This window comes from Dendropsophus ebraccatus, chromosome 7 (assembly GCF_027789765.1).
Source record: "Dendropsophus ebraccatus isolate aDenEbr1 chromosome 7, aDenEbr1.pat, whole genome shotgun sequence".
NCBI lineage: Eukaryota > Metazoa > Chordata > Amphibia > Anura > Hylidae > Dendropsophus > Dendropsophus ebraccatus.
The window spans coordinates 31,627,700-31,654,080 of record NC_091460.1 but is presented as its reverse complement, the minus strand read 5'-3'; the positions used below and the strand labels follow the sequence as shown (position 1 = coordinate 31,654,080).

General features: G+C 47.9%; 1 protein-coding gene across 2 annotated transcripts; it reads left to right on the top strand.

Annotated features, from left to right (window-relative positions):
• Nucleotides 1-90: 90 nt before the first annotated feature.
• On the top strand, nt 91-20,962 carry LOC138796707 (nicotinamide N-methyltransferase-like). 2 transcript variants are annotated; one of them, XM_069976353.1, is made up of 5 exons: nt 91-160; nt 10,931-11,004; nt 12,216-12,391; nt 13,616-13,826; nt 20,160-20,962. In XM_069976353.1, the coding sequence occupies exons 3-5, from the start codon at nt 12,241-12,243 to the stop codon at nt 20,575-20,577; spliced, it is 780 nt and encodes a 259-aa protein (XP_069832454.1). In that variant the 5' UTR covers nt 91-160; nt 10,931-11,004; nt 12,216-12,240; the 3' UTR covers nt 20,578-20,962. The 2 variants fall into 2 exon arrangements, with proteins under 2 accessions (XP_069832454.1, XP_069832453.1); XM_069976352.1 differs by having other exon boundaries at nt 96-160; nt 10,883-11,004.
• Nucleotides 20,963-26,381: the final 5,419 nt, after the last annotated feature.

Here is a 26,381-nt window from a genome sequence, read left to right as displayed (position 1 = left end):
ACAATGGAAGTCAATGGAAAAACGGATCAAAACGGATGCACACAAATGCATGAGTTTTTTTCATCCGTTTTTTTTGCAAAAAAACGAATAGAAAAAACGGATTGCAAAAATACAGTGCCTAATAGAGACAGGAGCACAAGACAGTGATTAGACAAGAGCGGTAAGCTGACAGACTACACTGCACTCTGCTAGGTTCCTTAGGGGTCGCCCCGACGGCTAGCTATACCCACCAGGTGGGGTCTATCTCCCTGCTCTGTGTTACAAGGTACCCATAGACAGTGAAAGGTGGAAGAATCATACCCATGGGCGTAGACATTCATTTTATTAACTAAACAAGTTATTTCAAGTATCATTCCTCCAGCGAGAAGCTTTGTATACAAATCTACAAATATCCCATTCAAGGGATTGGACTACATATATACATATTTCTGCATTGTACTTTTAAGAAAGAGATTGTCTACTCTGTATTGCGAGCAAAGGATTTTTAGTAAAGACTGTTTTCTTGTTCAACTTAAATCTGACTCCTCCCACTTTTAACAGAGGCAGGAGCCCCCTGCCTATGTGGGCTCGGGAGCGACAGTGCCCCCTGCCCCCCCCCCCCCCCCCCCCAATATCGCTACTGGGTCCCAGTACTCCAGGGCAGCGATGCTATCAGCATCTCGCTTGCATAAGGATCACATGTACCAATCCCCTAGCTGGCACTCTTTTGTAGTGAAAATCCCAGTATGTTTCATAGTCCCAGAGGAATGTGAGCATCAATCTGTTTGTTACCTTATTTTCTGATGATACATTTCCTTTAATGGAGAAGTCCAGTGATTTCTAAAAGCCGGTAGCCAGCAGGGGGAGGGGAAAATTGATTACAAGTAACAACTTATGTGATGGTCCACCCCTGGGAAGCGGTACGACCGGTCACTTCCTAGGTGGTAAAGTGTGACGCCAATTCTGTGGTGGTCGGTAGAGATGAGCGAACTTTTCAAAAGTTAGGTCCGACCGGACTTTCAGATTTTTTCGGATTTCTTCGGATTTCATAGTTTAAAGCATATATATGATACGGGGGTAGTGTATTTGGTTGAATTTAAGGCTCTACATGTCAGTAACATCATTATTTTGTCGATATCTCAAAGTAATTTTTTTTTTTTTTAGACTTCAATATTCACCATTACAGGGTCTATGCAGGAAATTCACCATTACAGGGTCTATGCAGGAAAAAGGTCACAAATGCAGTGAAGGAGCAGCAGTAGTCATTGGAGGCCAGTGGAGGTCCAGCAATAGTCATTTTAGGCCAGTACAGGAGCAGCAGTAGTCAACATGGAGGCCAGGCAGGAGCAGCAGTAGCCAACAGGGAGGCAAGGCAGGAGCAGCAGTAGCCAACATGGAGGCCAGGCTGGATCAGCAGTAGCCAACATTGAGGCCAGGCAGGAGCAGCAGTAGCCAACATGGAGGCCAGGCAGGATCAGCAGTAGCCAACATGGAGGCCAGGCACGCCCAGCAGAAGCCAACAAGGAGGAAAGGACAGTCACACCAGAAGTCAACCTAGATGCCAGTTAAGGCCCAGCAGTAGCCAACATGGAGGCAAGGGCAGGCACACCAGTAGTCAACCTTGATGCCAGTTAAGGCCCAGCAGTAGCCAACATGAAGGCAAGGGCAGGCACAGCAGTAGTCAACATGGAGGCAAAGGCAGGCACAGCAATAGTCAACATGGATGCCAGTTAAGGTCCAGCAGTAGTCAACATGGATGCCAGTTAAAGCCTAGCAGTAGTCAACATGGATGCCAGTTAAGGCCCAGCAGTAGTCAACATGGATGTCAGTTAAGTGCCAGCAGTAATCAACATGGAAGCCAATTAAGGCCCAGCAGTAGCCAACAAGGAGGCAAGGGCAGGCACACCAGTAGTCAACCTAGATGCCTGTTAAGGCCCAGCAGTAGCCAACAAGGAGGCAAGGGCAGGCACACCAGTAGTCAACCTAGATGCCTGTTAAGGCCCAGCAGTAGCCAACATGGAGGCAAGGGCAGGCACACCAGTAGTCAACCTGGATGCCAGTTAAGGCTCAGCAGTAGCCAACATGGAGGCAAGGGCAGGCACAGCAGTAGTCAACATGGAGGCAAGGGCAGGCACAGCAGTAGTCAACATGGAGGCAAGGGCAGGCACAGCAGTAGTCAACATGGATGTCAGTTAAGGCCCAGCAGTAGTCAACATGGATGCCAGTTAAGGCCCAGCAGTAGTCAACCTGGATGGCAGTTAAGGCCCAGCAGTAGTCAACATGGATACCAGTTAAGGCCCAGCAGTAGCCAACATGGAGGCAAAGGCAGGCACACCTGTAGTCAACCTGGATGCCAGTTAAGGCCCAGAAGTAGCCAACCTAGAGGGAAGGGCAGGCACAGCAGTAGTCAACCTGGGTGCCAGTTAAGGTTAAGGCCCATTGCAGTGTCCCAGAACATGCAGACTACTACTCCTATTGTGGCCATTTCTATTGCTGTGTCGATGCCTGTTCTGGTAAGTGTTTGCACTGCAACTGCTGCTGGTTTTCCCCTAGTATTCTCTGGTAATGTGCATTCTCATGTGTATTCTCATGTATTCCTGTGTATTATTACATTGTACAGTGGTATGCAAGGCTGTTGATCACGTGACCGGTAACCATGGTTCCTCCAATGGCCGACTAGCTCTGGCCAGGAGCAACCATGTGACCTCCCACTTCCTCCTAACAAGTTAGTCTTCCCCTTGCTGCTGAGCAAGGAGGTTGTGTGTGTCGTCCCTCTCCTTCCTCAGAGGAGTTGTGGATCGAGTGCTCTGCTGTATTCAAGTCTTCGGCTGTATCTGCCTGCTCAAGTGTCCGGATTCTTCTCTCTCATCTGGGTGTCATTCCGTTATCTCTCCTCATCGCTGCAAGGATTCACAGCAAGTATTATTCTCAAGCTAATCCACCCAGCAACGCTATTTCTCTCATACTCCTACTCCCATCATCTGGCACGTATTCTCACAGCCTATGCAGCACCACTCCTGCTTTATTTGTCAAAGCCTGCTATATACCCGGTTGCATCCGGACAGAACTGTTGCTACTAGTTACCTCATCTATAATAAAACCGCTGTTACTGAACCCTGGCATTGGTGTCCACTAACTGGTGCCCTGACTAAGTGCAGCGAAGAATCGCATGCCCATCATCACCCGCAGATTCCACAGACCGGCCCTACAGCTGTGCTGCCCTCAGGCCTATACCGTGACAAGTATACACCCTGCAGCTGCCCCGGTCATTGCCCGCTCATAACACCAGCACTGCGGAAGTGGCCCCCAGGGGCCAGGGCATCGCACCATCAGTAGCCAACAAGGAGTCAAGGGCAGGAACACCAGTAGTTAACATGGATGCCAGTTAAGGCCCAGCAGTAGCCAACAAGGAGGCAAGGGCAGGCACACCAGTAGTCAACCTGGATGCCAGTTAAGGCCCAGCAGTAGCCAACATGGAGGCAAGGGCAGGCACACCAGTAGTCAACCTGGATGCCAGTTAAGGCCCAGCAGTAGCCAACAAGGAGGCAAGGGCAGGCACACCAGTAGTCAACCTGGATGCCAGTTAAGGCCCAGAAGTAGCCAACAAGGAGGCAAGGGCAGGCACACCAGTAGTCAACCTGGATGCCAGTTAAGGCCCAGCAGTAGCCAACAAGGAGGCAAGGCAGGCACACCAGTAGTCAACCTGGATGCCAGTTAAGGCCCAGCAGTAGCCAACAAGGAGGCAAGGGCAGGCACACCAGTAGTCAACCTGGATGCCAGTTAAGGCCCAGCAGTAGCCAACAAGGAGGCAAGGGCAGGCACACCAGTAGTCAACTGGATGCCAGTTAAGGTCCAGCAGTATCCAACAAGGAGGCAAGGGCAGGCACACCAGTAGTCAACCTTGATGTCAGTTAAGGTCCAGCAGTAGCCAACATGGAGGCAAGGGCAGGCACACAAGTAGTCAACCTGGATGCCAGTTAAGGCCCAGAAGTAGCCAACAAGGAGGCAAAGGCAGGCACAGCAGTAGTCAACATGGATGCCAGTGAATGGCTGAAATGGTTACACAGCTTTCGAGTTATTGACAGCACAGTCTGTAAATGGGATGAAGACTTTAGAAAGTGTGTAACTATTAGGTTTAAAACATGTGCCATACACGGGGCGTGCATCATACCTCCTCGACGCCGCGCAGAGAGAATGTTGCTCCCATTGTCACTCACCACTGTCCCAATTTTAAGATGGCGTGGAGTCAGCCACAAGAGGATTTCTGTCTCGAGCAGGCAGGTGCAGCTCCTCCCCTGTGTGTCTCCTTTCACCCAGACAGGCTAGATGCAGCACAGCGTGACACCTCCGTGCTACACCCAAGTGGTACAACGGAGGAACACTGGCGATTGAGGAGGTTTTGGACCTACTGGAGGAGGTGGAGGAGGACCGCGACACAGGAACCCTGCTGTGACAACGGGGTGGTGTCATCGCCCTTCCCTGGCCAAGTTGCTGGGGGTCCGCCGGCCATATTACATTTACCCACTGAGCAGTAATGGACATATACCGCCCTTGCCTGTAATTACAGCTCCAGATGCCTGTGGTTAAATGTACATGTCTGCTCACTGAATGGCTCAGCGAGTCAGCAACCTTTTCGCGAACATAGCTATACATGGCCGGGATAGCTGTGTTGGAAAAGTAGTGTCGACTCGGCACCTTCCACCATGGCTCAGCACACGACATTAGTTCACGGAAAGGTGCGGTGTCGACAACTTTAAACGACTGAGCCTGGAGCACCAGCAACTTGGCCAGGTGGGCGTTCAGCTTGACTGCTGCGTGATTGTTGGGTGCATATGTCTGCCTCCAGTATAGGGACTCCATGATGCCAGGCTGCCTAGTGCTAGCAACACAGGGGCCACCAGCAGAAGAAGGGAATGAAGCCACTCTCCCTTCCACAGAGGAGGTCTGACTCTGTGAAAGGCCCCTCTGACTACTGCTGCTTCCTGCTGCTGTTGACCGCGGGTCTGCCTGGGCCTGCTGTGACCCACTATCACTCGTTTCTGCCAGGCAGAAAGGTGGTGGCGCTTCATATGGGCAGCCATGGCACTGGTGCCAGGATGGCAACTCTTGCCTCTTTTAATGCTCCTGTCGCACAGGCGACAGATGACCACATAGGTATCCTCTGGGCACTTTTAAGAAAACTGCCACACAGGCTAGGTGTAGAGTCTATTACCGACAGAAAGGCTGCGAGGATTGGCGGGCGCTGCCAATACTGGGACCTGCAGTGGAGGAGGTTTCCCCAGTGGTCATCTGCTTGTCCTGGCTACGCTTCCGACTTGTTAGTAGACTACTGCTGCCTGTCTGCTTTTTGGTTGTTGCGGGCCTGCTGGCGGACGGATTCCCGGTTGACGAATCCGTCGAATAAGCCAAATCCTGCCGTCGATCCCATGTAACATCCGATGTAGCATCATCCTGTTCCAAAATGATGCTATCATCCTCATCAAGCTCCTGCCCAACCCTTCTCTCGTCTACTGCCTACTGCTCTCCTGCCAGGCCTAACATGGGCCTGCTCTGATATCGCCTCCGACACAGCTATGCCCTGCACTTGATTATCCCCTGTCTCTTCCCCCACGTGCTCATCATCATCAAAGAGCAGTTGGCTGCGCATAGACACCAACAGTTCCCTTGCAGGCGGCGGGTTAAAGGATGAGGATGTCAGAAGGAGGACGTGGTGGAATTGCTGCGTGCCCTTCCCAAGTCAGGGTCGTGTCCGAGGTACCCACAGAAACCTGGCTGGCTGTCTCACTACTCATCCTTGTGGACGTCGAAGTGTGAGCCAGCCACTCCAGGACTGTGGAATTAGACGTGTGGACACGACCCTGGTGTGACAAAGGAAGCTCAGGCCTGCCACTGGACCCTCTTCCTGCGCTACTTCCTCTTCTGCCCCTTGAGCCAGACTCTCTGCCCTGCCCTCTGCCTGAAACGCTTTGTGCGGTTTCCTGCTGCCGCTGTGCCATGACTTTATATTCAAATTCTGATTGCTACACTTGGTAGAAGAGAGCAGTATTTTCTGTAATATATAGGGCTTGTGTGTGTGTGTGTGTATATATATATATATATATATATATATATAAATAATATATAGGACAAGTATAGAAATTGTCTATATATATATACCCCTCTTTTAAGATATTCTGCTATACACCTGCACCAGGTATTTTTGTCTCTCAGGATAAAAGACGGATGTGATATACACACTATCAGAAGGGTCCAAGTATAGAAATTGTCTATATATATATATATATATATATATATATATATAGAGAGAGAGAGAGAGAGAGAGAGAGAGAGAGAGAGAGACCTTTTTTTTAAGGTATTCTGCTATACACCTGCACCAGGTATTTTTGTCTCTCAGGATAAGATGGATGTGATATACACACTATCAGAAGTATAGGACTTGTATATCTGTACAGCACGTTTTTGTTCCGTGCACCCTATGCTTTCCTATGCCTAATCTATCTATCTTTCGCCCTCTCTATATTTCTCTCTCAATCACTAGATGTTTCTCCTCTCCGCTTTCCTAATCTTTCCTTTCCTACAATATCTTCTCAGTAGTCTGTAGTACACGACAGCAGCAGCACCAGAAGCGTTTTGTCAATGACGAGCTCTGTGCACCGCTAACAGTATGCTTCCTCTCTCTCTCTCTCTCTCTCTACACACTGCATGGTGCGGTCATGTCTTCAGGCAATACCGACGTCACACAGGGGGTGGGCTAGTGCAAGATCCCTGCTGATTGGATATGTTCCAGGCATCATGGGAAAGCACTTTTCTCGCCCGGAACACTTCCTGCTTTCTAGAATGGCGGCTGCAAGCAAGAAAAAAAAATCGAAATCCAAAAATCCGAATCTGATCGGACTCAGATTTTTGGAAAAATCTGAATCGGATCCCATACCGGCCGAACCGGTTCGCTCATCTCTAGTGGTTGATCGAAGCCGGGTGTTATGTTGTTGTGAAACCAGTGCCGGATGGGCACCCAGGTATGTTGGCACACCTTCTTTTATTTTAGTGGGCTGGCTATACCTTTTTCTCCTGTAGACAGTAACCTGCCTCGCTATTTTGGGGTCCCTTGGGCAATTATCGCGGTGGTCCGGAGTGGAGTAGTGACCCACCCAGACTATTGGCACTGCCACTAATAGAAAAAGGAGATGACCCAAGGAAGGTGTGTTTACTGTGCAGGTGTTTAATGAAGAACCACAGAGTCCGGTTATAATAAATAAAATCTGTTTACTTGATGTAGAAAGCAGGTAATACAGCTTTGCCTTGATATGTTACTTTTAAACTTGAAGAAGCAAATCTATACTCAGAGACATAGCCGTGCTGGCTGACTTGCATGCTTAGAAGTAGAAAGCTCAGAGGAGTAGAGAGGAGGATGTCTCAACCCAAGTAATACTATGCTCTGCCGGAACTTTGAGAGGTAGAATACTTGAAAGAAGAGAGAATACTTGTGCCCGTGTTTTAACTCTTTGGTCTTTGCACCACCTACTGCCCACCAGTGTCAGGTGACCCGTCCTAGAGGGTGACACAAGCTCCAGACCCTGTTACCTGGGATGAGCGGTACACTGAGTGCTTAGGTCTCTAGCAACTTTGCTCTATCCGGTTCAGTTTCTTTACTCTTTATGGATACTGTCCTGCACTGTGTTCCTCTTGTTCTCGGCGTGGGTTGGGTCTGTCCCTGACTTGTCCTCTCTAGTAGCGACTTAACACTGCATAGTGTTTAGAGGGGTTGCTTGAGGGAAACTGTGTCTCGCATGTGCATGTGCTCTGCTCAACGTCTACACAACTAACTGGAGACTGGGGAACCTGGCAAGAGCCAGGGCCCAACTTGACTGCTGTAGGGAGCGTCCTTGTTCGCGTCTTTCCTCTACAGAATCCAGAGTAAGAAGACACTACACTTCCCCTACCCATGTAACTTCCTTCCTACAGTGCATGTAAGGAGTGCGTGTGAGAGAAGTAAAGAGAAAGGTGATAGGAGAGAAGAAGAAAGAACTCTCATTGGTGTATAGATGCAGGTGATACACAAGAAAACAATAACCCTTTAGCTTCCACAGCTATGCAATATCTGAATACAGTTAAACAAAATGAGTGGTAAAATTCTGGTACTACTACATTACCACTTACATAGATAAGTACAGACTTTTGCGAAGGGTGTAACCAATAGCAACACCTGTGGTGGGACACCACACTTACCTCTCACCATGCCCCGCGGTGAGTGGCTAGAGCGCCTACGAGGGGTGTCCACGTCATGGACCTGGCTGATTGGCAACTCAGCCAGTCAGTGACTGGGGCAGGACGCTGCTCCAGTCACTTATTTGTTGAGCGGCCAGTCCATTAGCCGGGACAGGTGGTGACATCATCACAACTTGGGGGAAAATGACTTCCAGCGGGGGTCTTGCGGCCGCTTCAGCTGCTCACTGCAGGCACGGGGAGAGGTAAGTCCCTACTTGAAATCAATTTTCTGCCTCCCCCTGCAGGCTGCTGGCTTTTAGAAATCGCTGGATTTCTTCATTAAGGTGCAATTTATGTACCTAAAAATACTAAAGAAAAGAATAAATCTAAACTGCATCAAGCCAGGAACTTAAGGGGTTAAATGGTTCAAAAGATTGGTAAAAAGTCCCCCAGCAATGTCATGTCTAGGATCCTGTTTGTGCTGCTTGTGACATGTGAGGATGTATGACCGAAATAAGCACATGTGATGTTTATAAGTGAAAAAACAGATGAAATCAACTACAGTTTTTTTTACCAACTTTCCTAATCTGCTAAGAAAACGTGGATTCTAGCTGGGTTGTCGCTCCAACCTGTCTCTTACCCCACCTGATGGGTTATAGACTACTATAAACTGCTGTCACCCCCCTACAGCACATGGGGTATGTCTCTTACCTTTACCCTCTGCCAGAGGCAGAATCCTGCATGCAGCCACAACAGTGACTGGCAGAGGAGAAAGCCCATGTCTGCTTGTTCTGTCCATCCACTGTATTTAACTATAACAGCCTATAAGGAGCCTCATGGTTATATACATAGGTGCAGGAGCAGACTACCTTTTGCTTAACCCCTTATTTACTCCAGTGTGTAAATGACCCAGTGTTCTCTTACATGCTGCAACACAAAAAAGGGTTAATACAGAAGACAATTAGCTCTCTCCTTCACTACTCCTGCACTGTTAACCCCTGACCTCTGCAGGAGCTCAGAGAACAGAAGTCAGAGGTTATCAGAGTAGTGAGGCAGAGAGCTAACTGTATTTAGCAAATTAACCCTTTTTTGTGTTGCAGCATGTAAGAGAACACAGAGTCACTTACACACTGCAGTACATAAAGGGTTAAGCAAAAGGACACGGGAGGCTCTTATCTTCCCTATGCATCCCAGGCCCCCTCCCTCCACGGGCCCCATAGCAACCGCCTTCCCTGCCTCTATGGTAGTTACGCCACTGCCCTCTGCGCTGTTTCCATGCAATTTGAAGTAAAATTATTATAAGGTGGGTTGGTGCACTGGGTTAGGTGCAGTATTTCCGCCCCAGTAGACCAAATCACTTTATTAGCATAGTAATTTAACTTTAAAAGGCATGGAAATGGCACAGAGGATAAAGCTAAGAAACTTACCCTTATCCTCAGTGCCCCATGTGCTGTAGTGAGATATCAGAATGTTAGAGCCGTCTAACCTGCTGATAGTTTCCCTTCAAGACTCTGGTCGTCATTGCTTACATGCTCCTGAATGTCTGTCCTACCTAGTCTGGCCCTTAGGCAACAAATGTTGGCTTTTTTTTTATTTAAAGCAAATATACTATAAGGTACATCACCTTAAGTGTTGCACATGAATAGATGGCGCCGGTAGGAAGCCGGTGCCACTGTCCTTTTTAAGAACTGGGGCCTGGTTCAAGCACTTAGCACTGGTCTATTCCCGGGCATCGGCAGGACCCGCCTACCCCCAGTGTGACGATCGGCCCTCCCCTCTTCTGGGACCTGCACCTGTCCTTGGTTCAAGATCTCCCCGGCCCCCTCAGAGTTTTGCAAACAACTACGGTGTTTGTGCTACTCCCATTAAAGTCAACAGGAGATAAAGAGGTATTCCAAAAAATTTACTGGTCCTCTATCCACAGGTTAGGAAATAAATAAGGTATTACGGGGGATCCTACCTCCAACCCCCCCCCCCCCCCTCGACTTCTGTGTTAGGAATAAAGCCGGGGGTATGGCACATTCCGGCGGCTCTATTCATTCCTAAGGAAATGTTGGAGAGAGCTGAGTAAGCTGCAAGAGTACTTACTCTGCTCTCTCCTGCATCTCCATAGGAATGAATAGATTTGCGGGGCTCATGCTGTACCCATGTCTCTATTCATAACACTAAAGCTGGGGGCCGATACGGAGATCGCCAGGGGTTCAGAGGTCGGAACCCCCGTGATCTCTTGCTTAGCCCTAATCCCCACTCTTTTAAACTGAAATATATAAAACTCTAAACTTAGCTGAGACCTTGATCGAAACAAGTAAAAAAAGTAAATTTGCCCCATTGTGCTTTTTTTTTTTATAAAGAATTTGTTATTTTCTATATTTTCCTGGGTCGGTGTCCTCATTCTGATGAGAACACTCAGAACCCGACTTCACACGCTCCTTCTGCTGTCTAAGCATCAGGCTTGCCCTCTACCATAGAGCAGTAAACAACAATCCTATACATACTGTATATAGTGATATCACTGAGATCAGAATCTGCTGTTATTAGAATCTCCCCATATTACCTGGCATGATCTCAGTCCCAGTGATATGTTACATGTAGCTGACAGGCAGCGTCACATTTTCTGCATACCTTTATTCTGTTTTGCTGTAACTTGTATTGTTTACGTCCCTTGTTTGATTGTTTGCCAAATAAAATAATATATAAGCCGGACAGCATCTCCTCCATCATGTCCTGTAATGAAGAATTCTTCCAGGAGGAATCAGTGGTAATACTGCCCGTCCAGCAGGATCCATCTGCAGCGTCTTCTAGGCTCCGGCTGTGTGACTGGTATGGACATCTATGTATTAATGATCCCCTACCTGATTACATGTCCGTCTTTTTAATTCATATATTATAGAGTTCATACAAGTTATTATACAGAATGCCACTCTATCCGTACATTATGGAACCAACAGAGCTTTCAGCTATCTTATGCAGCTTTTTAGAGAAGGAACGGATTGGCAGCGCACATGTGTGGCAATTGTGAAGATTGTACAGGGCTCCCAGTGATCTAACCCCTCACAATTTCTTAGATATTCTCTTTTCCATGGACACTGGGGCTAGGGTATAACTTGTTAAGATGGGAATACACCTTTAAAGGGACTCTGTCAGCAGGTTTAGGTTGTCCTATCTCAGGGTAGCATAAAATAGTGACAAAGAAGCTGAACAGAATGATATATCACTTACATTGTTCTGTGCAGCTGATCCAGAGATCTCCTCCTGAATAACATGGACAATAAGTAGTCCTCTCCATTATGTGCATGAGTAGTCCTGGATATTCATAAGAAGCAGAAAGCTCCACCCACCAGCTGCTGATTGGCAGTTATCTATCCATGCTATTTATAGGCAGTCAACAATCCTATTCTCCTGCATATTAGGAGGATGGCTGAAAAGAAAGATGTAAATAATACACTGAATTGGTCAGCATTTCTTTCACTAGTTTATGCTGCCCTCATTTAAGGCATCATACCCCTAGTGAAAGATTCCCTTTAAGGGCCTGCACTGTAATTGTGCAACATAGATACATTTTAGCTATGTAGTTAAATATAGCTATATTTAGCAGCCAGACCATTGCTTTTAGAGCAGAGTGGTGGTCGCTATTGTATTTGTGGGTTTTTATTTTAAAAAAAAATAAATAAAAATCAGGTTCCCCCACTAATAATTTAGTGAAAATCAGTCCTGAAAAGCAAAACAGACCGACTGCTTACTGAGAGATCTCATTACATGCCGCCCTTACCAATCTATAAAGAGTAATGAGTGGAAGTAACTAGTGAAACACAGAAGCAAAGAAACTGTATATAGAATACAGTATGTTACAGTTATAGTGCTACTCTTCATGTACACACACATGACAGCTTGTCCTTAACATTGACTTAAAACATGTACAGTATATGTATTTTAAATTTTATATATATATATATATATATATATATATATATATATACACATATACAGTATATCATAATAATGCACTAATAATAAGAACACTTTAATCTTAGAAAATCGAGAGGGAATCAAGATACAATGGACCTCAATGTGACTCTGTACTATCCTGATCGTGAGGCTAATGACAAGAAGCTGCTGCAAGACTACTTTTCTAAAGATGTTCCATACTCAGTTTTCAAGGAGTCTACGATCAACATGATGAGATGCTTTTATAATGTGGCAAAGTCAGGTAAGTAAATTGACCTGTACGTAAATTATGTCCAGATATATTCATGCCCAAATGTTTTTGCACCCCCCACCCCCACCCCCCCAGCTTTAGTGATCAGCTGGGAGAAAAGAAGGAAGTCAGCTCACCTCTATGTGATCTGTGGTTGTGGTTTATCCAGGAGGGTGCACGATTCCAATGGCAGAGATGCCAGGTCCACTAAAACCATCTTTAATTTGTACTTGTTTGTTAACTTGTCCCACACATTACCACTTTGTCTGAAATCTGTTATAAAGGTATGCCCATGTGTGCCCACCAGTAGACCCACATAGACTATAGAACCAAGCATCGCTTATTAGTGACTTTTTTCCTATTCCCCTTACATATACTGCATCTGTGCTTCACTAAAAAGTGTGGTCTTGACACCCAAACAAAACCAGTGTATGATCATGAAATGCACCAAAGTCAGTATCAGACCATGTCCATTCTAATAAATTGACTTTGCCCTCTGGAGGGCTACAGTATGTCAGATCCCCTTGTTTACAATACCAGCTATGTGTGGGCCAAATGTGAAATGATTGGGTCCAAAGGATATGTCATAGGCCACTTTCAGTGCCCCATCTACCTCCTTGACCCAATCCCTGACTTAGCCAATGAGCTGCTGGCTGCTACAGATGTGTCCACTCTCATCTTATCTCTTAACTAAATATATCTAGTAAGTGGTGAGAGTTTCAGCTTCTCAAAGAAACGAGGTCATGATCTTCTCTCACAAAGTGTAAAAACTGTGTAAGACTATGAAAGTTAACTCTGAGATTGACATCTAGATGAGGTATGCTGAGCACTTTAATGACATGTTCGGATAGTTATCTAAGAGAAAGGTGAGACTGGATACAAATGCATGTCCAGTTGGGAAGAAGTAGCTCTCTTTCTGAGCTTACCACAGAAATAGGTGTGTATCTACAGATGGCACCCACATCTATTTAAAAAAATTTTATAGGTTAAAACCTTAAGACTTTTTTGGAACTTATGAAACATTTTTGGTGACTTTTTTTTTTTTTTTTTACCTTTTTGCAACAGCAAATAATATAAAGCAATATTTAAGGCAATCTTTAGGGTGGATGAAAATTACTCAGAAATTATTTAAAGATCAATAAAAAGTCTTAAATGGAGGGAAAAAAGTGAGAATATTTAAAAAATTTAACTAAAATTTGAAATGGAATTTAGAGGTCAAATTTTCTTTATTCATAGGTCTGGTTACTGGTAAAACCTTGATTGAAATCTGCATTGGCTCCAATATAATTCCTCCTCTTTCACTATATGAGTTCTTTCAAGACATTTCCATTGTAAAACTTAATGAAGCCGATGTCAAACAGCTTGAACTGTGGAGAAACAAAGATCCAGATGCCTTTGACTGGACACCAACCTTAAAACTCTTTAGGGAGTTCAAAGGGATGAGCAGGTCCAGTATTATTTTCTTTCTTTAATGCCTAATACTTACACTTGACAATTTAGTTTTCTAATATACTATACAAAAAGTAAAAAATTGACTTGAGGTTTTGGCAAATAAACCATCCCCTGTTATGGAGCTGTGTTTACATCATAGAGGACAACAAAGGAGAGATTGTGTTTCACATGCTGGGCAGTATACAGGAGTGTAACCAGAAATGGCTGGGACCCATAGCAAACTTTTGATTGCCCCCCTTCCCAACTGACCACTAAGCCATCAAGTCACTGGCGGAACTACCGCCGTAGCAGCCGTAGCGGCTGCTACGGGGCCCCACCGCATCAGGGGCCCGTCACGCGGGCCCCTGGAGCTTACATATCCTGCAGCACCCGGCGGCTGAGCATGCCTCCCGGGTGCTGTAGCCGGGGGCCGGTCCCGTGCTCCTCCCGACCCGGAGACTCCTTTCCCCAACCATAGGGAAAAGGAGTCACTGGGCCAGGAGGAGCACGGGACCGGTCCACAGCGCTCCTGTCACCCCCTGTCTGATGCGCGGCTGCCGTCTGATGCCGCGTCCTAGCCCCGGCAGTGCGCGTATCATAGAGTTCTGTGTGGGCTTGTGCTGCGGTTCGACTTCCGGCACAGAGACGTGTGCCGGAAGTCGCGGCCACAGGCCCGCACAGAACTCTATGATACGCGCACTGCCGGGGCTAGGACGCGGCATCAGACGGCAGCCGCGCATCAGACAGGGGGTGACAGGAAAAAGGCTTGACGGGGGAGCGTGTTGTTAGGTGAGTTTTTTTCTTTTTTTTTAAACTTGCTTTCCTCGGAAGGGGGCATCTATAAGGAAGGGGAGGGAGGAGAGAAGGGGGCATCTATAAGGAAGGGGGGGGGAGAAGGGGGCATCTATAAGGAAGGGGGGGGGGAGAGAAGGGGGCATCTATAAGGAAGAGGAGGGGGCATCTATAAGGAAGGGGGGAGAGAGAAGGGGGCATCTATAAGGAAGGGGGGGAGAAGAGAAGGGGGCATCTATAAGGAAGGGGGGGAGAAGAGGAGGGGGCATCTATAAGGAAGGGGGGAGAGAGAAGGGGGCATCTATAAGGAAGGGGGGAGAAGAGAAGGGGGCATCTATAAGGAAGGGGGGGAGAAGAGAAGGGGGCATCTATAAGGAAGGGGGCATCTATAAGGAAGGGGGGGGAGAGAAGGGGGCATCTATAAGGAAGGGGGGGGAGAGAAGGGGGCATCTATAAGGAAGAGGAGGGGGCATCTATAAGGAAGGGGGGAGAGAGAAGGGGGCATCTATAAGGAAGGGGGGGAGAAGAGAAGGGGGAATCTATAAGGAAGGGGGGGGAGAAGAGAAGGGGGCATCTATAAGGAAGGGGGGGGGGAGAGAAGGGGGCATCTATAAGGAAGGGGAGGGAGGAGAGAAGGGGGCATCTATAAGGAAGGGGGGGGAGAAGAGGAGGGGGCATCTATAAGGAAGGGGAGAGAGAGAAGGGGGCATCTATAAGGAAGGGGGGGGGAAGAGACGGGGGCATCTATAAGGAAGGGGGGGGGAGAAGAGAAGGGGGCATCTATAAGGAAGGGGGGGGGAGAAGAAAAGGGGGCATCTATAAGGAAGGGGGGGGGAGGAGGGGGCATCTATAAGGAAGGGGGGGGAGGGGGCATCTATAAGGAAGGGGGGAGGAGGGGGCATCTATAAGAAAGGGGGGAGAAGAAAAGGGGGCATCTATAAGGAAGGGGGGGGGAGAAGAGAAAGGGGCATCTATACGAAAGGGGGGGGAGAAGGGGGCATCTATAAGGAAGGGGGGAAGAAGGGGGCATCTATAAGGAAGGGGGGGAGAAGGGGGCATCTATAAGGAAGGGGGGGGAGAAGGGGGCATCTATAAGGAAGGGGGGGGGGGGAGAGAAGGGGGCATCTATAAGGAAGGGGGGGGAGAGAAGGGGGCATCTATAAGGAAGGGGGGGGGGAGAGAAGGGGGCATCTATAAGGAAGGGGGGGAGAGAAGTGGGCATCTATAAGGAAAGGGGAGGGAGGAGAGAAGGGGGCATCTATAAGGAAGGGCGGGAGAAGAGGAGGGGGCATCTATAAGGAAGGGGAGAGAGAGAAGGGGGCATCTATAAGGAAGGGGGGGAAGAGACGGGGGCATCTATAAGGAAGGGGGGGAAGAAGAGAAGGGGGCATCTATAAGGAAGGGGGGGAGAAGAAAAGGGGGCATCTATAAGAAAGGGGGGAGAGGAGGGGGCATCTATAAGGAAGGGGGGGGGAGGGGGCATCTATAAGGAAGGGGGGGAGGAGGGGGCATCTATAAGAAAGGGGGAAGAAGAAAAGGGGGCATCTATAAGGAAGGGGGGGGGGAGAAGAGAAAGGGGCATCTATACGAAAGGGGGGGGAGAAGGGGGCATCTATAAGGAAGGGGGGGGAGAAGGGGGCATCTATAAGGAAGGGGGGGAGAAGGGGGCATCTATAAGGAAGGGGGGGGAGAAGGGGGCATCTATAAGGAAGGGGGGGAGAAGAGAAGGGGGCATCTATAAGGAAGGGGGGGGAGAGAAGGGGGCATCTATAAGGAAGGGGGGGGGGAAGAGAAGGGGGCATCTATAAGGAAGGGGGGAGAAGAGAAGGGGGCATCTATAAGGAAGGGGGGCATCTATAAAGAAAGGGGGCATCTATAAGGAAGGGGGGGAGAAGAGGAGGGGGCATCTATAAAGAAGGGGGGGGAAGAGAAGGGGGCATCTATAAGGAAGGGGGGGAAGAGAAGGGGGCATCTATAGGGAAGGGGGGGAGAAGAGAAGGGGGCATCTATAAGGAAGGGGGGGAGAAGAGAAGGGGCATCTATAAGGAAGGGGAGGGAGGAGAGAAGGGGTGCATCTATAAGGAAGGGGAGGGAGGAGAGAAGGGGGCATCTATAAGGAAGGGGGGGGGAGAGAAGGGGGCATCTATAAGGAAGGGGGGGGGGAGAAGAGGAGGGGCCATCTATAAGGAAGGGGGGAGAGAGAAGGGGGCATCTATAAGGAAGGGGGGGAGAAGAGAAGGGGCATCTATAAGGAAGGGGGGGAGAAGAGAAGGGGGCATCTATAAGGAAGGGGCATCTATAAGGAAGGGGGGGAGAGAAGGGGGCATCTATAAGGAAGGGGGGAGAAGAGGAGGGGGCATCTATAAGGAAGGGGGGAGAGAGAAGGGGGCATCTATAAGGAAGGGGGGGAGAATAGAAGGGGGCATCTATAAGGAAGGAGGGGAGAAGAGAAGGGGGCATCTATAAGGAAGGGGGGGAGAAGAAAAGGGGGCATCTATAAGGAAGGGGGAGAGGGGGCATCTATAAGGAAGGGGGGGAGGAGGGGGCATCTATAAGGAAGGGGGGGAGGAGGGGGCATCTATAAGAAAGGGGGGGGAGGAGGGGGCATCTATAAGAAAGGGGGGGGGAGAAGGGGGCATCTATAAGGAAGGGGGGGAGAAGGGGGCATCTATAAGGAAGGGGGGGAGAAGGGGGCATCTATAAGGAAGGGGGGGAGAAGGGGGCATATATAAGGAAGGGGGGGAGGAGAGAAGGGGGCATCTATAAGGAAGGGGGGGGGAAGAGAAGGGGGCATCTATAAGGAAGGGGGGGGAAGAGAAGAGGCATCTATAAGGAAGGGGGCATCTATAAAGAAAGGGGGCATCTATAAGGAAGGGGGGGAGAAGAGGAGGGGGCATCTATAAAGAAGGGGGGGGGAAGAGAAGGGGGCATCTATAAGGAAGGGGGGGAAGAGAAGGGGGCATCTATAAGGAAGGGGGGGAGAAGAGAAGGGGGCATCTATAAGGAAGGGGGGGAGAAGAGGAGGGGGCATCTATAAGGAAGGGGGAGAAGAGAAGGGGGCATCTATAAGGAAGGGGGGGGAGAGAAGGGGGCATCTATGAGGAAGGGGGGGGAAGAGAGGGGGGCATCTATAAGGAAGGGGGCATCTATATGGAAGGGGGGGAAGAGAAGGGGGCATCTATAAGGAAGGGGGGGGGAAGAGAAGGGGGCATCTATAAGGAAGGGGGGGGAGAAGAGGAGGGGGCATCTATAAGGAAGGGGGGAGAGTGAAGGGGGCATCTATAAGGAAGGGGGGGAGAAGGGGGCATCTATAAGGAAGGGGGGGAGAAGGGGGCATCTATAAGGAAGGGGGGGAGAAGGGGGCATCTATAAGGAAGGGGGGGAAGAGAAGGGGGCATCTATAAGGAAGGGGGGGGGAGAGAAGGGAGCATCTATAAGGAAGGGGGGGAGAAGAGGAGGGGGCATTTATAAGGAAGGGGGGAGAAGAAAAGGGGGCATCTATAAGGAAGGGGGGAGAAGGGGGCATCTATAAGGAAGGGGGGAGAAGGGGGCATCTATAAGGAAGGGGGGGAGAAGGGGGCATCTATAAGGAAGGGGGGGGGAGAGAGAGGGGGGCATCTATAAGGAAGGGGGCATCTATATGGAAGGGGGGGAAGAGAAGGGGGCATCTATAAGGAAGGGGGGGGGAGAAGAGAAGGGGGCATCTATAAGGAAGGGGGGGGGAGAGAAGTGGGCATCTATAAGGAAGGGGGGGGGCAAGAGAAGGGGGCATCTATAAGGAAGGGGGGAGAAGAGAAGGGGGCATCTATAAGGAATGGGGGAGAAGAGAAGGGGGCATCTATAAGGAAGGGGGGAGGGGGACATCTATAAGGAAGGGGGGGGAGAGGGGGGCATCTATAAGGGAGGGGGGAGAGAGGGACCATCTATAAGGAAGGGGGAAAGGGGGACACCATAGGGGGAGAGCAGGCCATCTATAAGGGGAGAACATAGGGGGAGAGGGGGATATAAACGTACAACATTGGGGGAGAGGGGAACATCTATAAGGGGACAATAAAGGGGGAAAGGGGGCCATCTATAAGGGGGGGCAACATAGGGGACCATCTATAAGGGGACAACATGGGGGGGCATATATAAGGGGGACAGCGGGGGGGCCACATAAGGAAGCTATCTATAGGGAGGGGCGACAGAGAGGAGGGCCATATACTAAAATGGGATCACATAGAGTCAGCCTACCCACTAAATGTGGGTGTAAAGGGGCCAATACAGATGTGCAGTTGGTAGAGATGAGGATGGTGACAGAGTGTGGAGCCTAATATGTCTCTCTGGCAGATTCTGTGGATTCGTGGCCCGGAAAGGTTCTCATAACGGCCCAGGGCAGATGGAAAAGAAAATCAAAAGGGAAGAACTCCGATCAGAGAAGACGTCTCCTGTAAGTCACCTGATGTAACTGTACTGTAATTTATATGGTGTACAGAACCTGTGTAGAGCTGAGTGTGTTGATGGCATAGTGGTCGATCGAGAGGGGGTGGGGCCCCAATCAAAAGTTTGCTATGGGGCCCAGCCATTTCTAGTTACGCCCCTGCATCAAGTGTAGTAATAACTGCATAACTACAAGCGCTCATCACGAGTGTTAGCAGTTAAGGAAACATTTGCAGAACTTGGGAGGCCTGCTTGGCCACCAAGTGCTGCAAATGATGAAGGCTCAGGGGGCCCAGTGTATTGCAGGAGTGGGCCACTAGGTCCCCTTTAGGGGTCTCGTAGCAGCTGCTATGGCTGCTACGGTGGTGGTTAAGCGCCTGGCAGTATATATGATGATTAACAGCAGTGCTCAGTATGTTAGCAGAGCTGAGAGAGAGAGAGAGAGAGAGAGAGAGGGGGGAAGAGGAGGGATAAGAACTGTGGCTCTGTACAAGGTTGTCCCATTCAAGAAAGCTCTGGAAGCATCAAAGCAAAGGTGCTATACATTTACAAAGTGAGGCCATGTTCACAACATTTGCAACAACGGCCGTGATTAATTGGAAACTTACGTTGTGCTGCCAGCTATGAAATCCCGGCCGGAGTGTATACACATTGGATCGGGATCGGCCGGAATCGCTAGCTGCCGCACAAAAAACTAACATGTCAGTTTTGTGTTGCTGCTATTTATTGAATAGCGGCCGCACAACCCTGGCTGGACACACAATGGAGAGTGCAGCTCTGGCTGCACTTTTCATTAAGTTCAATGGTGAATTGGGATGCGGGCGCACACAGATGTGCCCGCATCCCAATTCAGCCAATTCAGCACAAATGAAGATCATCTGGCTGGTACTGCAATATTGGCCGGTATGATCTTCAAAGACACAGACCGTTCTGTGACCCCGCCGGGTCACAGAATGGCTGGTGTTTAAAGTAGTGTGAACCCGGCCTCAGGAAGTAGAACCCCTTTTAAGCATAAATTGCAGATAAAAATGCTGCATATGATTATTGCAAATAAAGATTTAGGTTTGAAGCACACTCTCATTGTCTGTGACTGAATAATTGCCAACAACCAATACCTTAAAATTCTTATGTCCTGCAGTGATGGGTGGGCGGAGGAAGAAGAAAACCTAAGAGACAAAATAAAGAAGGTCACAAAATGGGAATTCACTGAGGATTCAATGCCGTTGTCGAAAGCCGACTGTGTCACAAGCATCTCGATCCTGGAACTGATCAGCAAGGATCATGAGGATTACAGAAGAAACCTGAAGAAATTGGCCAAATTGATTAAAGTTGGGGGCTATCTTCTATCATACACAATTATTAATTGTACATTTTTTAAAATTGGAGAAGACAAATTTTACAGTTTACGCTGTGATGAGAGTTTCTGTAGGAAGGTTCTCGATGAGGAAGGTTTTGAAATTGAGCAATTTGAGAAACTGGAAAAAGTAATGAGCCCTGACTTAGCTGACTTTGAAAACATCGTGTTTATTGTGGCCCGCAAAGTAAAGGAAGCTTAAAATCTTACAAATGCATTTCTGTGCAGGTTATCAGCCATTGCTTGCCGCTTTTGCTATTGGCTATGATATTGGCTATGCCCATTACACATGCAAAATAGGCTTCATCTAGGGAATAATACCTGATTATTTACATTAACCCTTTCTTTATGTGCAGGTACTCAGTTCTAAAAGAAAGTTTAGAAAGGCTCTACTAGTTTAATATATGCACAGCAATAGTCTGAAAAAAGGTTCTTGGTCTTTGCTTACTTGAAATTCAAATAAATTTAAATGTTATGTTGCTCTTTCTGTCACAGACTTGAATACTCAGTGCTGCATCTATATGTGGCTAACCAATGGTTAGGATGTAGCCTACATAGAGTTTGTGTTTGCTTAATCTCTATGTGCAAGCCCAATGCAATAAACATTATGCAGCAATATATACTGTAGTACTGTCTATTAATAGAAAAATGCAATACCGGATCATGCCCAAAGAATCCTAGCATAGTTGGGACCAACCATATGCAGCCAATCGTCTTACCAAACCCACAGTCTTGACTTTGTGAAATAAAAAAAGAAAAAATTATTCTGTTAGACTTACTTCCTGCCACATGATGGTAAACTCCACCTTTGAACCCCAGCTTACCTGATGTGGGGAGGGCACATCCCCAGACAACAGTATCTGAAGGTGGAGTTGTGGCCGACAAAGGTCAAGCAGCAGAATGGATCCGTGGGTAGTTGAACAGATCAAGAGGCACCTCAACAGGAGACATCGACACCAGAAATTTTAGCATTAGTGTGGAGATATTTGCTGGTTGCCATCTTCCAGCGCACATGGCAGGGCCCTGCTCCGGGCCACCACCGCACCCACACTGGCTCCCGCCACAGTCAGAGTCAGGCAGACTCTGGAGACCATGTACAGGAGCCCAGCACCAACATCTATTTGGCTGCCCCAGTCCCTGATCCTGTCTACTACTCCTCTGCCTGTCGCTTATGTCCCCACCTCCTAGGGTGCGCACGCCGGGTGTTCTAGACTTAAAGGCCCAGTGCACCCTTAATTGGTTATGCACATAATCACCCTCCTCTATAAATGTGCACCTGCCCTGTCATGCCCTGTTGGAGCCTCTGCACACTCACGGTCCCAGCTCTGCTGCTGGTGATTCCTGCCCATGGTTCTTTCCCGTTACTGCTGTCCGTGACTTCTGCCCTGGTTCCAGCCGTGAGTCCTGCTGCAGTCCTGTCTGTTTTCCTGCCTCCAGCTGCACCTCACCCACCACCGCTTGCAAGCCATGCCAGGGTTAGTGATTTGGGGGTCACCTGCTGCAGCAAGTCCATCCCACCTTGCGGTAGGCTCTGTTGAAAACCAGCGCCCCTTGGACTACTTTCCCTGGTGCGGATTTTGTCATCGCTAGCGGTGTTTCACAGCTCCTGCAGTTACATTTTCCCGCAGTTACAACTATTTTTCTGATAAAGAATTTGTTCTCTATGTTTTCTTGGGCCTTTGTCCTTATTCAGTTGAGAACAGATCAATCAATATTTAGGTTGTAGTAAAATTGGCGCAGGAAGAGACTACGCCTACTTTGTCCAATGCTGAACCAGTGGGAACACTGCAGTAAACAATAATTCTATACATATATGGTAATTACAGTGAGACTTTGGTATTGGAATCTCCCCATATTACCTGGCATGAGCTTAGCAGTCACAATAAAAGTGTTACATGTTACAAAGCAGGCAGCGCCACACTGTTTGCATACCTTTTCCTTTGCAATGATTTTTTCCATGTATGTCTGAAGCCCAGACACAGCATATTCTGGCTTCTCTGCTGCCTGGGATGACAATTGAAATAGTGTCCCCCCTCCTCAAAATCATAAGTAAGAAGGTTTTATATGCATAAAATTTTAAAATTTTGAGCTTAACCAATTATTTATCTCTATATAATAAAGTTAGTAAATAATACCACTATACAAGGAACAGGTATTATAACCTTACATATTACCATTGTACTGCTAAATACCATAATGCCCTGTCTTTGGCCTCAACTTATAACAATCCCCCCTCCTGTGCCCCCAATAGCAATAATTCCCCTTCTGTGCCTCCACGTAGAAATAATACCCACTGTGCCCCCCAAGCAGTAATAACCTCCCTCCTGTCCTCCAAAGTAGTAATAATGCCCTTCCTGTACCCAAAGCATTGATGATAATCCATTTGATTTGATAATGACATTTATGCTGCTGCCAGACACGGTTATAGCACCTGATAGATGACTCACTGGGTTAACTTCCCCCAGTAGAGCTGTGGAAAGCAATGGATCTCTGTCATACAATTACATGCTTGGTGATGGTAAGGTGCAGTAGAAATCAGTCAACAGGGGTACTGGCTATTATCATTCAACAGTGACTTCACTGGAACATCAGGTACAATGGGTAAAAGTATTTTTTCTATGAAGTACCATAAAAACGGCCACCAGACAGAGATGGGTCAATAAGTAAAGATTTTTCTCTCAAGTACAATGCATACACTCACCGGCCACTTTATTAGGTACACCATGCTAGTAACTGGTTGGACCCCCTTTTGTCTTCAGAACTGCCTCAATTCTTCGTGGCATAGATACAACAAGGTGCTGGAAGCTTCCTCAGAGATTTTGGTCCATATTGACATGATGGCATCACACAGTTGCCGCAGATTTGTTGGCTGCACATCCATGATGCGAATCTTCCGTTCCACCACATCCCAAAGATGCTCTATTGGATTAAGATCTGGTGACTGTGGAGGCCATTTGAGTACAGTGAACTCATTGTCATGTTCAAGAAACCAGTCTGAGATGATTCTAGCTTTATGACATGGCGCATTATTCTGCTGAAAGTAGCCATCAGATGTTGGGTACATTGTGGTCATAAAGGGATGGACATGGTCAGCAACAATACTCAGGTAGGCTGTGGAGTTGCAACGATGCTCAATTGGTACCAAGGGGCCCAAAGAGTGCCAAGAAAATATTCCCCACACCATGACCCCACCACCACCAGCCTGAACCGTTGATACAAGGCAGGATGGATCCATGCTTTCATGTTGTTGACGCCAAATTCTGACCCTACCATCCGAATGTCGCAGCAGAAATCGAGACTCATCAGACCAGGCAACGTTTTTTCCAATCTTCTACTGTCCAATTTCGATGAGCTTGTGCAAATTGTAGCCTCAGTTTCCTGTTCTTAGCTGAAAGGAGTGGCACCCGGTGTGGTCTTCTGCTGCTGTAGCCCATCTGCCTCAAAGTTCGACGTACTGTGCGTTCAGAGATGCTCTTCTGCCTACCTTGGTTGTAACGGTTGGCTATTTGAGTCACTGTTGCCTTTCTATCAGCTCGAACCAGTCTGCCCATTCTCCTCTGACCTCTGGCATCAACAAGGCATTTCCGCCCACAGAACTGCCGCTCACTGGATGTTTTTTCTTTTTCGGACCATTCTCTGTAAACCCTAGAGATGGTTGTGCGTGAAAATCCCAGTAGATCAGCAGTTTCTGAAATACTCAGACCAGCCCTTCTGGCACCAACAACCATGCCATGTTCAAAGGCACTCAAATCATTCTTCCCCATACTGATGCTCGGTTTGAACTGCAGGAGATTGTCTTGACCATGTCTACATGCCTAAATGCACTGAGTTGCCGCCATGTGATTGGCTGATTAGAAATTAAGTGGTAACGTGCAGTTGGACAGGTGTACCTAATAAAGTGGCCGGTAAGTGTACCTCCTATTCAATATTACAGCAGCATAGGTGAATATTCACAAACAAACTACATAAACATCATAATAAATCCAAACAAAAGTTATAAAATTCAATGGTCTTCTGTCCAATGGGAGTGTTTCCCACTTTCCCAAAGTCCTTGATAATTCACTTGTAATTAGCGTCCAATACGGTTCAGAGTACCCCTTTTACTTTTTCAAGTCATTTTTGACAGTGTGCATATTACAGTTATCCTATGAGCACTTGTAAACAAGAGTCTGGTGACTGCAGTATTTGGGGCTAGATAACCGAAACAGTTCTGCCACTACATCTGTATAGTATCCTTTGGTTACATATTTTGCTTACTTAGGAACTTCTACTAGATGAGGAGCTGAGAGCTGAGGAGTGTCTGCCGACTTGGGGACTACCACTAGAGGAGAAAATGAGATTGTGTCTGTCTTGGAGACTGCCACTAAAGAAGTTGAGATGGTGTTTGCCAACTTAGAAACTGCCACTAGACAAGTTGAAATGGTGTCTGCCAACTTGGGGACTGCCTTATAAGTAGAAGGGACTGGCAAGGTGCATTTGGCCACTGAATGGATGGCTTCTGCTTCTGGCAAAGGTGTCAAACCTCTTCCTACCACACCTCAGGTTCCCAAGGACGTTCGCAAGGAAACACACTTGGCTGGGTGATGGCAGCAGCTCACTATCTGTGTGTCCCCTGCATAGGGATGTACTCTACCTCTTTATCGAGGTAGTCCCTTTTGACAGAGTGGCAACTGAAAAAAAGAATGCCTATTTTTACAATTCCTTGACAAAGCTGTATCCTCTCACTTTGTCAAATTTCATGACCTCTCTGTACATGGCACTGGTTTCCTGGGTTCAGCCATTCCAGACGCTTTTGCACTGCCCACTTCTGCAATTTATTTTCCCTGATTCAGCCCCTATACTTCTGAGGTGGATCGAAGGGAGTAGGTTTTGCCGCAGGAAAGGTGTCCGCTCTCTCTGACAGTGTTCTAGACCTAAGGGACTCGGGGGACTTTGACGGCCTCAGTAGGACTGGTGCATGCTAAGTATGACCTGATGGCAATTCTGGGACTACTGCATGCTCAGGCATGCTTTATGGCCTCTCTTGGACTGCTGCCTATTCAGTATGGCTTGATGTACTCATTGTAACTGCTGCATGCTTATGGACTCACAGGGGGAGCTGTACGCTCAATATGGCCTGGTGGCTTTTAGACTTTTAGACTCTAGCATCTGGGCCCAATACGGCTTCCCAGTATTATGGTGGTGCCTAAAACTTGCTCCCAGTTGGGTTCCTAGAGACTGAGCGGTGGTGTCAAGGGAGCTGATTGCATGACGCTATACCTTCCTCCTCCTCAGGCCACCCCATAAGCTTTTGTGGATGTCAGGGCTCATCATCTTTAGGCCACCCCATAAGTACTCGTGGATGCACAGACTCTGGGTATTTCATACAGGGCCAGAGAAACATAAGGGAAAAGACAGAGCTCCACAGGGGCAGAAACACATGTTCTTGATGTTAGTTTCTATTGGTGTTTAGCGGTCTTTTCTGGTACCAGTTTTAATGCATTTTTGTGGGACACTTATAGTACTAAATTGCACACAGAAACAATTGAAACAGCCGCTTCACCCATAGAAAGCAACATGACATTAAAAAGAACACGTGTTTTGTACGCAGTTTTCGCTGCAAGAGAGCCACAAGAGTTCCGCTAGTGTAGCTGCCATAATTTAGCTGTTTGAATGTGGTTCATTTCAGGTTCAGATCGGTTGAACCTGAATTTAGAACTTTTGAACTCTAGTAATAATGCATCGCCCTGTGCCCCTATGTGGTAATAATGCTCCCTGCTTTTTCACTCCCCACCTCCCATATAGTAATCATGTCCCATGCTTTGCTCCCCATGTAGTAGTTATTATCCCTGCTGTGGACCCCAACTCCATATAGTAATAATGCCTACGGCTGGGCTGCAACAGCAATTACAACATAGAAAAAACTAAAAAACACATAATATTCGGGCATGGCCTCCGGCCTGTGAGCGGGCTGAATATTACCCATAGAAGGTTACCCATACATCACACAGCACCTCTGCAAGAAAA

Coding starts and splice junctions, on each gene's coding strand:
- LOC138796707 (XM_069976353.1), top strand. CDS start 12,241: ATGGACCTCAATGTGACTCTGTACTATCCTGATCGTGAGGCTAATGAC. Junction 12,392..13,615: donor TTATAATGTGGCAAAGTCAG/GTAAGTAAATTG, acceptor CTTTATTCATAG/GTCTGGTTACTGGTAAAACC. Junction 13,827..20,159: donor GAGTTCAAAGGGATGAGCAG/GTCCAGTATTAT, acceptor TATGTCCTGCAG/TGATGGGTGGGCGGAGGAAG.